This window comes from Stegostoma tigrinum, chromosome 12 (assembly GCF_030684315.1).
Source record: "Stegostoma tigrinum isolate sSteTig4 chromosome 12, sSteTig4.hap1, whole genome shotgun sequence".
In the NCBI taxonomy this organism is placed as follows: domain Eukaryota; kingdom Metazoa; phylum Chordata; class Chondrichthyes; order Orectolobiformes; family Stegostomatidae; genus Stegostoma; species Stegostoma tigrinum.
This window is the reverse complement of record NC_081365.1, coordinates 19,276,811-19,292,637: the sequence shown is the minus strand read 5'-3', so window position 1 is coordinate 19,292,637 and position 15,827 is coordinate 19,276,811. Positions and strand designations below refer to the sequence as shown.

Sequence of the window (15,827 nt, the reverse complement as noted above, 5' to 3'; positions counted from 1 at the left end):
TCAGGCAACCAGCTTGTAACTGATGTCCATTTCAAGCCCACCGACTCCCACAGCTACCTAGAATACACCTCCTCCCACCCACCCTCCTGCAAAAATTCCATCCCCTATTCCCAATTCCTCCGCCTCCGCAGCATCTGCTCCCACGATAGGACATTCCATTCCCGCACATCCCAGATGTCCAAGTTCTTTAAGGACCGCAACTTTCCCCCCACAGTGATCGAGAACGCCCTTGACCGCGTCTCCCGTAGTTCCCGCAACACATCCCTCACACCCCGCCCCCACCACAACCGCCCTAAGAGGATCCCCCTCGTTCTCACACACCACCCTACCAACCTCCGGATACAACGCATCATCCTCCGACACTTCCGCCATTCACAATCTGACCCCACCACCCAAGACATTTTTCCATCCCCTCCCCTGTCTGCTTTCCGGAGAGACCACTCTCTCCGTGACTCCCTTGTTCGCTCCACACTGCCCTCCAACCCCACCACACCCGGCACCTTCCCCTGCAACCGCAGGAAATGCTACACTTGTCCCCACACCTCCTCCCTCACCCCTATCCCAGGCCCCAAGATGACATTCCACATTAAGCAGAGGTTCACCTGCACATCTGCCAATGTGGTATACTGCATCCACTGTACCCGGTGCGGCTTCCTCTACATTGGGGAAACCAAGCGGAGGCTTGGGGACCGCTTTGCAGAACACCTCCGCTCAGTTCGCAACAAACAACTGCACCTCCCAGTCGCAAACCATTTCCACTCCCCCTCCCATTCTCTAGATGACATGTCCATCATGGGCCTCCTGCACTGCCACAATGATGCCACCCGAAGGTTGCAGGAACAGCAACTCATATTCCGCCTGGGAACCCTGCAGCCATATGGTATCAATGTGGACTTCACCAGTTTCAAAATCTCCCCTTCCCCTACTGCATCCCTAAAACAGCCTAGTTCGTCCCCTCCCCCCACTGCACCACACAACCAGCCCAGCTCTTCCCCTCCACCCACTGCATCCCAAAATCAGTCCAACCTGTCTCTGCCTCCCTAACCGGTTCTTCCTCTCACCCATCCCTTCCTCCCACCCCTAGCCGCACCCCCAGCCACCTACTAACCTCATCCCACCTCCTTGACCTGTCCGTCTTCCCTGGACTGACCTATCCCCTCCCTACCTCCCCACCTATACTCTCTCCACCTATCTTCTTTACTCGCCATCTTCGGTCCGCCTCCCCCTCTCTCCCTATTTATTCCAGTTCCCTCTCCCCATCCCCCTCTCTGATAAAGGGTCTAGGCCCGAAACGTCAGCTTTTGTGCTCCTGAGATGCTGCTTGGCCTGCTGTGTTCATCCAGCCTCACATTTTATTATCTTGGAATTCTCCAGCATCTGCAGTTCCCATTATCTCTGATAATACGGTTTCACATTGGTTTGTAATTTATTATAATACAAATGGAAAATGCTGGAAAAATTCAGCAGGTTTGAGCCTGAAAGGAGTGCCATGATGTGCTTGAGCAGGTTGATTAAGAATACATTTATCTGCATTACTGCTGCTGACTGTAATGTCTACAGTGGTAACACATCAAGTGCATCATATAGCGTGTGCAACACTCTGCAGCCTTGTGTTACTTTTTTTTATCAACAGCAACTAGTTGGAATACACTGTAGATTTGTAAAAGCTCCACACTGTGTTATCTCTGACTCCAGCATCGGCAGTTCTTACTATGTCTGAGTAGATAGGTACAAGATAATAAAATGTGAGGCTGGATGAACACAGCAGGCCCAGCAGCCTCTCAGGAGCACAAAAGCTGACGTTTCAGGCCTAGACCCTTCATCAGAGATAATGGGAACTGCAGATGCTGGAGATTCCAAGATAATAAAATGTGAGGCTGGATGAACACAGCAGGCCAAGCAGCATCTCAGGAGCACAAAAGCTGACGTTTCGGGCCTAGATGCTGCTGGGCCTGCTGTGTTCATCCAGCCTCACATTTTATCTTAGATAGGTACAACTTGCCTTTACGTGGTGACTAGCGTACATGAATTGAGAGAAAAACTTCGGATTATACGAGACACCACTTTCACCACGTGCGCGCCAAGATATATCCACAGAAGCTAACCTGCTGGGGCGCCTGCGGACGGCGTGGTTTTTTCTAAAGCTGATGACCCCCTCTAGTCGCGATTAGCTATCACGTCAAGTTTCATTCCTAAAACGCGAGACTGCCTCATCTCCATCTAAATGGCTGTCTGCTTCTGAGGAACGGTCACCGGACCCGAAACGCTACTTCTGAGTTTTCCTTCACGGATGCCGACCGGCCTGCTGAGCTTTTCCAGCAGCTTCTGTTTTCAGCCCTGTCTGTTTAAATGTGTTAGCCGTCCTATCTCAGTCTTTCTGAATTGAATTCGCTTTCTTGTCACGAGAACAGTGAAAATGATCTGATCATGTATCTGACTGCTATCATGTAAACAGTTCGTGTCCAATATTGAACTACTACGTCTTATCAAAAATCTGTCCAAAATGAAAACAGGTATTTTGCTGATGAGGAGATAGTAGGAACTGCCGATGCTTGGAGTATCTGAGATAACAAGGTGTAGTGCTGGATGAACACAGCCTTTCTGAAGGACCATCCAGAACCGAAACGTCCGTCTTCCTGCTCCTCTGATGCTGCTTGGCCTGTTGTATTCATCCAGCTCTACACCTTGTTATCTATTTTGTTAATGAGATGTTCTCAATAATTGATGTGACTGAGGACAGGTCCTGGTGCACTGTATCAGATTATTGACGCTAAAAGAGACAGATTTATTTAGTGGACTGATGAACGTGGCTTGCGGGGGTGTGGCGGGAGTGGGGAAGTGAGCAGAAACCTACATTTGCATGATGAAGGTGGATAGCAGTAGAGTCCTAAAGCAAAACTGTTAAATTTGAAGGAGACTCGCTGTCCTGGTTTTTCTGAACATATCAGGAGTAAGCATGATTTTTGACGACCAGTTTGTTGCAAGAATGCGCTTGCGATTAAATGTGTGGATTTGTCTGCAAGGTTGAAAATGTAAATTTTTTAAAAATGCTTCAGAGTCAGCGGCTTCAGCAAAAAGCCTCACATATGAAGGGTTCTCGTCCACATTGTCGGCGTTCCTTTCAGAGATGCAGCCCTGAGCCAAACGGAAGCACACGCCCTCAGCCCCTCGGGCTGCTGAAGGAGTGCAGATAAGGCCTGGAGGCTGGGTGACGAGATGTCACTTGTCGTCCGGGGTCTGTCGCTGGCTGGCTGAAGTTACGCTAGAATGGACAGTGCCCTTTACTGTGTCCGGGCCAAAGTGAGACTGGCCTGTCAGTGCTGCGGGGGACTCCACGCAGAAACACGGAACTCGGAGCAGGCTCACAAGTAAGCGGGCGATTTGTAACTTGTACTGAAATATTCCCGTTTAAACCTATTAGATTGAAGGGAAGCATTTGAATGCCGGTGTCATTATGTAACATTTACCAGTACAAATAAACTGTTCAGTTCCTAAAACTAAAACGAATTAAAAAGGTTATCTTAGAAGCCTTTAATTTCAAATCACGTATGGGTCGTGTATTGCAATTTTAAGTCATCTGCTTTTGCAGAATTGTCCTTGTTGAATGTTACCATATAAAAGTTGCCAGAAATTGAGTTTTGTTCCTTTCCTGGGTTGGGTTTTTTTATCAGCACCGGCTCGTTAACATTACCGGCTTGTTTCGCTTTGCTTCTTTGTGTACAGTTCCTCAGCGTGGTGGAGACCCTGGATGATGACAGCGAGAGACGCGGAAAAGCAGAGGCAGAGCTCGGTAAGAAAGGAGTTCTCCTGTCCGCACGTGTTCACCGTGAGTCACCTCCAATCGCTGTGAAACTGCACCCTAAACCGAGCTGGGATTTCGGATGAAATTCGATTTCGCAGGAGATTCCCAGAGCCCATATAGAAATAATGTCTAGAGCAAAATCAATCAAAAGCCAGGAGCACGTCTGTCAATATCTGAAAAAAAGATAGTTTCATCAACACTGCAAAATATATCTTTACACTTTCAAATACCCATTAATGCATTGTGCATATCCAACATGTTTAAACACGTTTTATATTTCATTGCGTTATATACACCCACCACTTTCCGTTTGCCTATGGACTACTCATAATAGACTATTTTCTGTCTGCATTTCTATTTTATACATAAGCAACACTTTCTGTTTATGCTCCGGCCTTTCAGTGTTTTTGTTAGTATTTCCACAATCTAAATCCTGTAATTTCTGTGTCTCTAGTGTGCAAATCAACTATTAATCGTTTGTATTTCTAAACACATCTAAAATTTTCTGTTTAAATGCATGTTTCAGAATGTTTTGAGAAGGTTGTTCAGTTGTAGCTAGATCGCCGAATAACCTCAGATTGAATGTGACACGAAAAGGGTACTAGGTAATGTTGTATTTCGCCGCAGATCTGAGATTAGATAAATAGTTGCATCCACATATGCGGAGGGTAATAGCATTGGGAGGTACAGTCAATAGGAGAGAACAGGGATTAATTGATCGTTTTGCAACTTAACGTTTTGTCACCTGTACTCATAAAGGTACTCGGGCACTACATTCACAAATTTGGGATAACGCAAATACATGGGAGTGGGGGCATGTTAGGATCGAGGGAATTGAGTGAGGGAATTGACCTGCTTCTAGTAGATGTCTTTTCATACAGACAGGTATGGCATGATGTAACCGAGCAAAAAGGACATTCCAAGCAGGTATGGACCACGCTGGTTAACATACCTGAAGGTGGTTGAGCAACAGAAGAAACTGGGGTTAGCGCTCATGAATTATCGCTTATTCATGACCGCTGTTGCCAAAGTTGCAAATGGAACGTTAGAATGTTTTGCTCGGACCATTAGATTCAAAGTAGAAGTAGTAGCCTTCCTCCCCCGAGCTATCGATCTAGCTCCATCTTACAAACTTAGAAAAGACTGGTCAAGACCTCAAACTTTAGAAGGAAAATGGATTGACAAAGATTAGGGAACTAAGTTTTTGTAGTCTTCAGGAATTTTTCTGATTGCCTTCTCAGGCTAGAGGGGAATTTTACAATATTTTCTTACCTTGAATTAGCCACGGGTGTTTCTTTCTTGTTTTTTTTGCATTTCCCAGGAAAGTGCCAGTTTTTTTTAGGGAATGTGGTGTATGGAGTATGGTGTGTGTAGATGACACCATGTCCAAACGAGACAGTTTGATGGGCTGTTTTACTCCTATCCCATTACATATGTTCAGACTGTAGACAGCCAATAATTACACCTGTATTTCGGTAGTGTATTTCCAGCATTTAGTTATTCTAACTTACTTGACAATCAAAATAATTGCCTTTTATTCGTACAGCACCTCCCTGTATAGATTCTTAGGCTGAGTGCTTGTAATTTAGATCTATACATGAATAGGTTAAGAATTACACAAATCAGTTATAACTGACGCTACATGTGTTGAGCCTCCCCCCCCCCGACTCCCTACTACGCCCCGCATTCACAGTCAATGGAGAAAACAAGCTTTCCCATAGTTTGAGGGGAATATTTCCTTCAATATGTACGATTTAATTGTCAAATGTCACTGATTTTAGTTCTCTGATTCCGATTCGTTAAGTTTTGAGCAGACATCTATAACCAAAAACATCGGCACAAAATTTGACTATAATCTTGTGTAGTCGAGGATGCTGTGTGCAAAAGTAAGATGTTTTAAACATACATACGGATTTGTTTTATTTCAAAGACCAGCTCAATGAAAGAACTTACATTGCACCACTGACTAAAAAGATTCAGGATTTTTCATTTAAAATGGATGAACAGACCGAGACCATTAGTAAGGATGAACGGGGGAATATGCCTATGATTTGGACTGAGGTGCGAAATGAGAATTATTTTGAAGATAAAAGCAGATTGGTCAAATGAGTTAAGATGGTTTATTAATTGTTTGGAAGGAAGGTGCCACAGTATGGAGTGCTGTACACTGCATTATAATAGAGATGCACTATGAGCTAGAATTAACTACAAGACTGGCGGGAAGGAGACAAGGGTCAGAGAGACAGAAAGAGAGCACGGGCCAATTTGAAGCAATTGCTATCCGCTATTTAGTTAATGCCACGTTAGCACAATCACTGTCTTAAACAGCAGAACAGGAAACTCGGTTTTTGGAACCACTATACATTATACCGCGGCACTCATTTCAGCCACTTACAGATTTACCCACGGGCTGGGTCTGGGGGTTTTGCGGAGTGGAGGCTTATGGTAACATGCATTCAGACGCAAGTTCGCGAATACCGATGATTTCCAAAGCACATAACACATTTGTAGTTAAATATTCTTTTTTTCACACTATACAGCGTGGTTGTGACAGTCCCTCTGAAACCAGGCGACCCCTAGGATTTCAACACCCTGTCAGGTGCGTAAGGACTAGACCATTCCTGCTTCTACTGTCTTCGATAATAAATAAATAAAGTTCGAACCCCCAAATCTGAATTTTATCAGTCCGATGTAAAAAAAATGAAGCATGTTAGACCTGGGGTAGGAAATCGGTTCGAAGGCCTTTTTCTGAAAAAAAAACACGGTATTTTAAAGACATTTGTCAAGGTCGCTGTAACTGAATGTGCTGGGCCGTATTGTTAGCATTCATGTTTTTCTTTCCAGGCTGTACCTACCCAGATCCAAAGCTGAACATTACCTACACCACATGGGAGAGAAGGTTCTGGCCAGCTTCCCTGTTCAGGCAACAATTCATTTCTACAATGACGATTCAGAGGAGGAGGAGGAGGAGGAGGACAAACTCATGTCCTGTGGCTTAGAATCAGAAAGTACCCCGGAAACAGCGGGGATGTTTTGGAAACAGTGAAATGAATCGGAGCAGGAGATGGAGTGGCTTCGAAGCGGAAAAATCTTGCCTTCCGAAAGTGATACCACCACAACAAAACTAAAGGCCAGCACAACTCTCTGCTCCCTGCTCTCATTTGTAGCTGTAACTCAGACCGGTTAGTTAGGTATCTATAACACTGCAGGGCAATGACACATTTGCACTGTTTTATGTCTGTGTGTATGTGAATATATTTTGTATGATTATTACCTTAAGAACTTTAAACATATAAACTTTTCACATGAGGGTAAAATTTAATACAGAGGATCCTAGCAAGCAGGAACTTTCTAAGTCAGTAAAGTATCCGATGTCACCAGTCTTAAAATAACTTGTTAGTTGATATTCTCTAACATTTTCCGCGTATGTCAGTGTCTGTAGGTGGTGCGACGATCTCACGCACAGTCCATTTACAGCAAGGGTCTGGGTTTGAATCCTACACAGGCAACGGAGTCTTTGGACATTTACAATAAATTTGCAACATTGGTGCAAAGTGCTTTCACTTCACAGATATTGCATCTACAGCATCTCCAGTTCTAAGTGCACCCTGAATTCAGCCACAGGACACAACCTGAGTCCAGGGTAAAAGAAAACTTCTTTTGGAGAATTCTACCTTTTATTTTAACTTCTGCTCACGCAATGGCACACCAGAAAGGAAGGTAACGCAGATTTTAAAAACAGTTGGAAATTTGAAAATAAGATGACATCCATTGCTATTATAGAAAAAAATACACAAAATGCTGGAGGAACTCAGTTGCCTGGCAACATTGTGGCGAAGGAAACAGAATTAACGTTTTAGGTCTGATGTGAAGAGCAACGCATGGTTTGGATTATCAGTGCTGAGGTAAGGGTGTCAACTGAAAGAGCAAATAAAAATCAATGAAGCCTTGTAACGTAATTTTGAGTCAAAATGCCTTAAATATTGATATAAATTTTAATATAATCATAAAATCCCTACAGTGTGGAAGCAGGCCATTTAGCCCATCAAGTTTACACCAACCCTTTAAAAAGCATCCCACCCAATCCCTGTATTCCCAGTCGTTAATCCACCTAACCTGCGCATCTCTGGACACTATGGGCAATTTACCACAGGCAATACATCTAACCTGCATATCTTTGGACTGTGGGAGGAAACCATGCCTACACAGGGAGAATGTGCAAACTTCATACAGTCACCCACAGGTTGAATCAAACCCACATTCCTGGTGCTAAGAGACAGCTGTGCTAACCAATGATCCACCATGCCGCCTAACATAATGGAATATAACATGGGGAAATATGAATTAGAAGATTAGAAGAGTAGAATAGTCTTTAGATGGTGGCAGACTAGGAAATATTAGTAGTCAGAGTGATTAAGATGATATTGATACATTAACAAACAAAATTAACATAGCAGGTATAGCAAGCAGTTAAGAAAACAAATAATATGCTAGACTTTATTGCAAAGGGAGTATAGAAAAATATTTTCTGAAGAAGGGCCTAGGCCTGAATTGTCAGCTTTCCTGCTCCTCTGATGTTGCTTGGTCTGTTGTGTTCATCCAGCTCTCCACCTTGTTATCTCATTATCGTAGAAAAATAAAGGTCTATTGCAAATATATAGGGCCTGGCTGAGACCATACCTGCATCACTGTGCACCTTTTGGCTCTGAGAAGAATCTACTTTTATTGAAGGAGTGCAACAAACTTAATTAGACTGATTGTTAGAATGCAGGGAGACTGAGTAGATTTGGATATTATTCCATAGACGTCTGAAGAATGAGATGTGATCTAATTGAAACAAATACAAATTTTAATATGCTTGGCAAAGTGGACACTAGGAGGGTGTTTCCCCAGAGTTAGACAGATTTTTGATTGACAGGGCAGTCAAGGATTTTGTTCACAATAATGGTGAGATGCGATACAAACCATAAGGGTCGATCCTAAATGGAGTGCAGGAGCAGAGTAACTTGGGGATATATGTACCCAAACCACCAAAAGTGCCACACTTAAAATTGTTTTCCATTCAAAGGGTTGTCTTTGGAAATCTCTAATGCAGAACAGTTGTTGAGCATTTTCAAGTTAGGGATTGACACATTTTTGTATATTCAAAGAATCAAAGGATATGGATATTGCACAAGAACATGTTGCAGAGTTGTAAGTCAGTGCTCATTGAATGGTCGAGCAGTTAGAGGGGCCGAATAGCTTAATTACATTCCCACTGTTTTGGTTCTTACATGATTGCTGGTTATAATGGAATGTGGCCATTTAGTTTTAATAAAAAACCTGAAATTTTCTTAGATGTTGATTTTTAATTTTCAGGGATTCATGTGAAAGAGTAAAGTACTTCATAATTTTTTTTTGAAAGAGGTCAAGCTATATAACACATATATGTATTGTGAAATTTGAGGAGATAGTGATAGATTTCAAGAGGATATAGGCAAGTAGTCAGGTAGAGGAGTGGCTGTATTATAGATGAAATGTGAAGTGATACAATATGTTTGGAATAATGAAGAAATGGAAGTTAAACTAAAAGAGACAATTCTAAAGGAATTGCCATTGCAGAGAAACCTTCGGGTACATGTGCAAAAATCATTAAAGGTGCTAGAAAATTGGTCAAAAGGACACTTCGCTTCTATTTTGAGCTTTATTCCATTGTCCACACTGTTATTGCTGTCACATGCAATATTACTTGTTTCAAGCATGTTTATACCAGATTACCTACCTTCTCAACCTTTCTCCTTGCCTGAGATATGGTGACCTTCAGATTAAACCACTATCAGTCTTCTCTGTCTCATAAGTGAGCAGCCCTATGGTCCTCTGGGACTATGGTGACTTTAACTTTATACTTAATTTGTGTTTTTACCTTTTGATATCACAAGTATTTGAGTCGACTGACTTTCACACATGTTTTAGATTATTTTTATTTACTTTCAGTACCCTGTGCTTACCAATCATTCTAGACTCTTACTAGTATTGATACGGAACTTGACCCAGAGTTTATGGACACTCCCTACATATGATTATAAGAACATCAAAGCAGGTGCGGTGAACCTTTTGATGTAGATTTCCTTCTTGTCTGCAAATTACAGCATGAGGAAGTTATAGTCCTTCTGGTGCAGTAGGTATAGCTGCATTTCTGAGCATGATAAACAACTTCAAGTGTCATGAAATGCTGCCATCTAAGTATTGATGTGTGCCAAAGGAACCCAGCCAGAAGTCTAAGTCTCATTATCAGTGGGCATTCACAACCCTTTGTCTGAATAAACAAAGACATATTTTTATTACAAATAAGTCAGTACATTACAGCAAGAGCTTACGACTATATTCCATACATTGACTCAATGAAATACTATGACAACATATGAAATCTCCCATCATGACAAAATTTTAAATAAATGAAAAAATTTTAAACAAGTTAGAAGTATCAAAATTATGCAGGTGCAACGAGAGAGAAATCATTTTCTGTGCACTGCACAGCCCTTAGTGGTCTTGTGACAGAGAAACATAGAAGCAGAAAATAGGAGCAGGAGGAGGCCATTTGACCCTTTGGGCCTGCTCCGCCATTCATCACAATCATGGCAGATCGTCCAAGTCAATAGCTTAATCCTGCTTTCTCCCTATAACCTTTGATCCCATTCACCCCTAGTGCAATATCTGGCCACCTCTTGAATACATTAAATGTTTTGACATCAACTACTTCCTGTGGTAATGAATTCCACAGGCTCACTGTCTCCTCATCACCGTCCTAAATGGCATACCCCGAATCCTCAGACTGTGACCCCATAGTTCTGGACACACCCACCTTCGGGAACATCCTCCCTGCATCTATTCTGTCTAGCCCTGTTTGAATTGTGTAAGTCTCTATGAAATGCCGCCTCATTCATTGAACTCCAGCAACAACAATCCTGACCTAATCAATCTCTCCTCATGCATCAGTCCCACATCCCTGGAATTAGCTTGGTAAACATTCACTGTGCTCCCTTGAAAGCAAGAGCATTCTTCCTCAGAAAAGGAGACCAAAACTACACACTGTATTCTGGGATAACAAGGTGTAGAGTTGGATGAACACAGCAGGCCAAGCAGCATCAGAGGAGCAGGAAGGCTGATGTTTCGGGTCTAGACCCTCACCAAGGCCCTGATAACTGTAACAACACATCCCTGCTCCTATACTCCAAACCTTTCACAATGAAGGCCAAAATAACATCTGCCTTCACGAGCACTGTATCTGCATATCTGCCTTCAACGACTGGTTCACAAGGACACCCAGGTCTCCTGCACACTCCCCTCTCCTAATTTACAACCATTCAGGTTGTAATCTGCCTTCTTGTTGCTTCCAAAGTCAATAACCTCACACTTGTCCAAATCATACTGCATCTGCCATTGATGCCCACTCACCCAACTTGTCAAGACCATGCTGATCTTCCCAACTATCAATGACGTAGAACAACATCCTGAGGTACTTTGTCATAGCATAATCAAATACAAACATATAAGAGGCCAAAGAAGCGGATATTTGGAAGGTTGACTAATAGTTTAGATGAGTGACAGGTTTGTTAAATGGCAATGTTGATCAGTGGCACTCTTCCTTTCAAATCACAAGGTTATGCATTCAAGTCTCGCTCCAAACAATTGAACACAAAATTCAGACTGAAACTTCAGTACATTACTGAGGAAGTGCTGCACAGTTAGAAGAGTTATTAAACCATGGTCTCCATCTGCCGATTTGGATGTTTGTAAAAGACCTATATTGAAGAAAAATGTTCTCTAATGATCTAGTCAATACTTATCCCTCAATCAAAATCTTTTAAGAGAAAGGTTTTTGATTATTATCTTTGATTTGCCAGTGTGTTTTCCTGCAATGTAACAGTAACTGTACTTTATAAGCTGATCAATACACATGCTGTAAAAATATGAGTCTTTCTTTTCTTTCGGTAAAGAGGTAGGTTTTTAAAATGGTCTTGGGAGAGAGAGGTTTGGAGACAGAAATCCCAGGGCTTAGGGCCTAGATGTTGGTTGTCGATGATGATGTAAAGAAACTGGTGAAAACACAAAAGCCCAAAGATAACTAGAATATCACATGGATTGAATCGATTTGGCTGAATATTATGAGGGCAAGGACCTCTGAAGGAGGCCAAGATCAAGTATCCATCTCAACATTTCTGGCTAAAGGTGGTTACAAATGTTTCATCCGTGTGTTCTGTAGTAATGTGCTGGATTGTCCCACCATTGGGATGTGAATGTTTCTGGAGTCTCCTTACCTGTTGCTTAATTGTCTACTGCCTGTCATGACTGACCATTAAAGTATTGCGGAACTCTGATTTGATCCATGGTTTGAGAGATCACTTTGACTTTCTATCACATGCTGCTTCAGTCAATTCCACTCCCTCATGTTATGTGGATGTATGGTTTTTGACTTAGCTTTCCTCCTCTTCACCTGCATATACTTTCCAAATGTCAACATTTTTTTATTGTAGGGCTTCCCAAAGAGGGATTTGATATGAAAAGTAGGATTTTAGACCCTTCATATAATATTTTATCTTTTTCTATCTTTTGTTGGTCAAATTATGCCACTTGCTTCCAAGACTCTGATGCTGGGCAAATCTATTACCATTCATCATCTTCCTACTCCCCGAGATACAATGATGAACCTTTCAACAAAATATTCTGCTGCACAATGATGAGAATGTAAGGCTCCATAATGTTAGACAGTGCATGCCCTAAAATAATCCTTATTTCCAAAAGGTAGTAATGGCTATATTAGGGACTATCTTCAGATAATCAAGCTTCTATGATGCTAATACAAGTGGAAAATCTACATGATATACAATAGGCTGCACAGTAGCTCAGGGGGCAGCACTGTTGCCTCACTGCGCCAGGGACCCAGGTTTGATTCCACTCTCAGGCAACTTTCTGTGGTTGAGTTTGCATGTTTTGCCAGATCTGTATGGGTTTCCTTCAGGTGCTATGGTTTCCTCCCACAGTCCAAAGATGTGCAAAGTAGGTGGATTGGCCATGGAAAATGCAATGTTGCCAGAATAGGGTTGGAGGCATGCTTTTCAGAGGGTCGGCGTGGGCTCATTGGGCTAAATGGCCTGTTTCTGCACAGTAGGAATTCTATATAAAAATTTTCTGCAGACTGCACAGCAAGATGAGTGGAGGGGGGCATCTGGTGGCAGGGGGTCCAAGTAATGGCATGTAGGTAATGCTACTGTATAAGTGATCTAGACATCCAGCCTCCAAAGAGTTAAGGTAGCTTCAATTAACAAAATCTGAAATTAAAAAATCTAGTCTCAGTAAAGTTGGCCACGGATTATCTTAAAAACCCATCTCCTTCACTAATGCCCTTTAAGTGAGGATACTATTGATTCCCAAACTTTCATCTATCTTAATCTGCTCTTACTTACATGTGATGTAGAATTAATTGACACTTAACTGCCCCCTGAAGTAGTCGAGCAAACTATTCAATTCAAAGGCGACTAGGAATGGGCTGAAAACACTGGCCTTACCAGTGACATGAATCCCATGATAAAATATTTTTGTTGACAAATTATGATAACACAGAGTTAACTTTATTTGTTAGATTTATGCAGTCAATGAGATAAAATCATAACATAAGTTGAATGAAAAGAAGCCAAGTGGCCTGTCAAACTGTTTCTTCCACAGCCTATAAGACCATAACACATAGGAGTGGAAGTAAGGCCATTCGGCCCATCGAGTCCACTCCGCCATTTAAATCATGGCTGATGGGCATTTCAACTCCACTTCCCTGCACTCTGCCCATAGCCCTTAATTCCTTGCGAGATCAGGAATTTATCAACCTCTGCCTTGAAGACATTTAACGTCCCGGCCTCCACTGCGCTCCGTGGCAATGAATTCCACAGGCCCACCACTCTCTGGCTTTAGAAATGTCTTCTCATTTCTGTTCTAAATTGAGCCCTTCTAATTCTAAGGCTGTGCCCACAGGTCCTAGTCTCCCCACCTAACGGAAACAACTTCCTAGTGTCCACCCTTTCTAAGCCATACATTATCTTGTAAGTTCCTATTAGATCTTTCCTCAACCAATCCCAGGATCCTCAGCCATTCATCGTATGTTAGGCCTACCATTCCAGGGATCATTCGTGTGAATCTCTGCTGGATGTGCTCCTGTGCCAGTATATCCTTCCTGAGGTGTGGGGCCCAAAATTGGACACAGTATTCTAAATGGGGCCTAATTAGAGCTTTATAAAGTCCCAGAAGCACATCGCTGCTCCAACCCTCTTGAGATAAATGACAACATTACATTTGTTTTCTTAATCACCGGCTCAACCTGCAAGTTAATTTTTAGAGAATCCTGGACTAACTCTCCCAAATCCCTTTGTACTTCGGCTTTATGAATTTTCTCACCGTTTAGAAAATAGTCCATGCCTGTATTCTTTTTTCCAAAGTGCAAGGCCTCACATTTGCTCACATTGAATTTCATCAGCCATTTCCTGGACCACTCTCCTAAACTGTCTAAATCTTTCTGCAGCCTTCCCATCTCCTTTGTACTACCTGCCTGTCCACCTAACTTCGTATCATTGACAAACTTCACCAGAATGCCCCCATTCCCTTCATCCAGATCATTAATATGTAAAGTGAACAGCTGCGGCCCCCAATACTGAACCCTGCGGGACACCACTCGTCACCGGTTGCCATTCTGAAAAACAGCCTTTTATCCCAACTCTCTGCCTTCTGTCAGACAGCCAATCCTCAATCCAAGCCAGTAGCTCACCTCGAACACCATGGGCTCTCACCTTACTCAGCAGCCTCCCGTGAGGCACCTTATCAAAGGCCTTTTGAAAGTCTAGTTTAATAACATCCACTGGGTTTCCCTGGTCTAACATACTTGTTACCTCTTCAAAGAATTCTAACAGGTTTGTCAGGCACAACCTCCTCTTACTAAATCCATGTTGACTTGTTCTAATCCAACCCTGCACATCCAAAAATTTAGAAATCTCATCCTTAACAATGGATTCTAGAATTTTACCAACAACCGAGCTTAGGCTAATCGGCTTATAATTGTCCATCTTTTGTCTTGATCCTTTCTTAAACAAAGGGGTTACAACAGCAATTTTCAAACAATCTGGGACATTCCCTGACTCCAGTGGCTTTTGAAAGATCACAACCAATGCCTCCACTATTTCTTCAATCACCTCCCTCAGAACTCTAGGATGCAGCCCATCGGGGCCAGGAGATTTATCAATTTTTAGACCTTTTAGCTTTTCTAGCACTTTCTCTTTTGTAATGCCTACCATACTCAATTCTGCCTCTGACTCTCAATTGTTGGGATACTACTCATGTCTTCCACTGTGAAGACTGACACAAAGTACTTTTTAAGTTCTTCAGCTATTTCCTTATCTCCCATCACTAGCCTTCCAGCATCAATTTGGAGCAGGCCAATGTCTACTTTTGCCTCTCATTTGTTTCTTATGCATTGAAAGAAGCTTTTACTATCATTTCTAACATTTCTGGTTTGCCTACCTTCATATTTGATCCTCTCCTTCCTTATTCCTCTCTTTGTTATCCTCTGTTTGTTTTTGTAGCCTTCCCAATCTTCTGATTTCCCAGTGCTCTTGGCTACTTTATAGGCCGTTTCTTTTCCTTTGATACATTTCCTGACTTCCTTTGTCAGCCATGGCTGTCTAATCCGCCCCGGATAATCTTTCTTTTCTTTGGGATGAACCTCTGTACTGTGTCCTCAATTACACCCAGAAACTCCTGCCATTGTTGCTCTACTGTCTTCCCTGCTAGGCTCTGCTTCCAGTCGATTTTCGTCAGTTTCTCTCTCATGCCCCTGTAATTACCTTTATTTAACTGTGACACCATTACATCCGATTTTGCCTTCTCTCTTTCAAACTGCAGACTGAACTCCACCATACTCAGTATGTGGACAGGCCGACGAGGGGGGAGCCATTTTGGATTTGGCACTCGGCAATGAGCCAGGACAGGTGTCAGATCTCGTGGTGGG

General features: G+C 42.6%; 1 protein-coding gene across 1 annotated transcript; it reads left to right on the top strand.

The window, feature by feature from the left end:
• Positions 1-3,139: 3,139 nt before the first annotated feature.
• Positions 3,140-12,125, top strand: ripply3 (ripply transcriptional repressor 3). The gene is made up of 4 exons (XM_048540895.2): positions 3,140-3,368; positions 3,724-3,790; positions 6,343-6,401; positions 6,647-12,125. The coding sequence occupies exons 1-4, from the start codon at positions 3,268-3,270 to the stop codon at positions 6,846-6,848; spliced, it is 429 nt and encodes a 142-aa protein (XP_048396852.1). The 5' UTR covers positions 3,140-3,267; the 3' UTR covers positions 6,849-12,125.
• The last annotated feature ends 3,702 nt before the right edge of the window (positions 12,126-15,827 follow it).

Excerpts from the sequence above, each read along its gene's own strand:
- ripply3 (XM_048540895.2), top strand. The coding sequence starts at position 3,268 with ATGGACAGTGCCCTTTACTGTGTCCGGGCCAAAGTGAGACTGGCCTGT. Across the intron at positions 3,369-3,723 it reads AACTCGGAGCAGGCTCACAA|TTCCTCAGCGTGGTGGAGAC; the intron begins GTAAGCGGGCGA and ends CTTTGTGTACAG. Across the intron at positions 3,791-6,342 it reads AAAAGCAGAGGCAGAGCTCG|CGTGGTTGTGACAGTCCCTC; the intron begins GTAAGAAAGGAG and ends CACACTATACAG.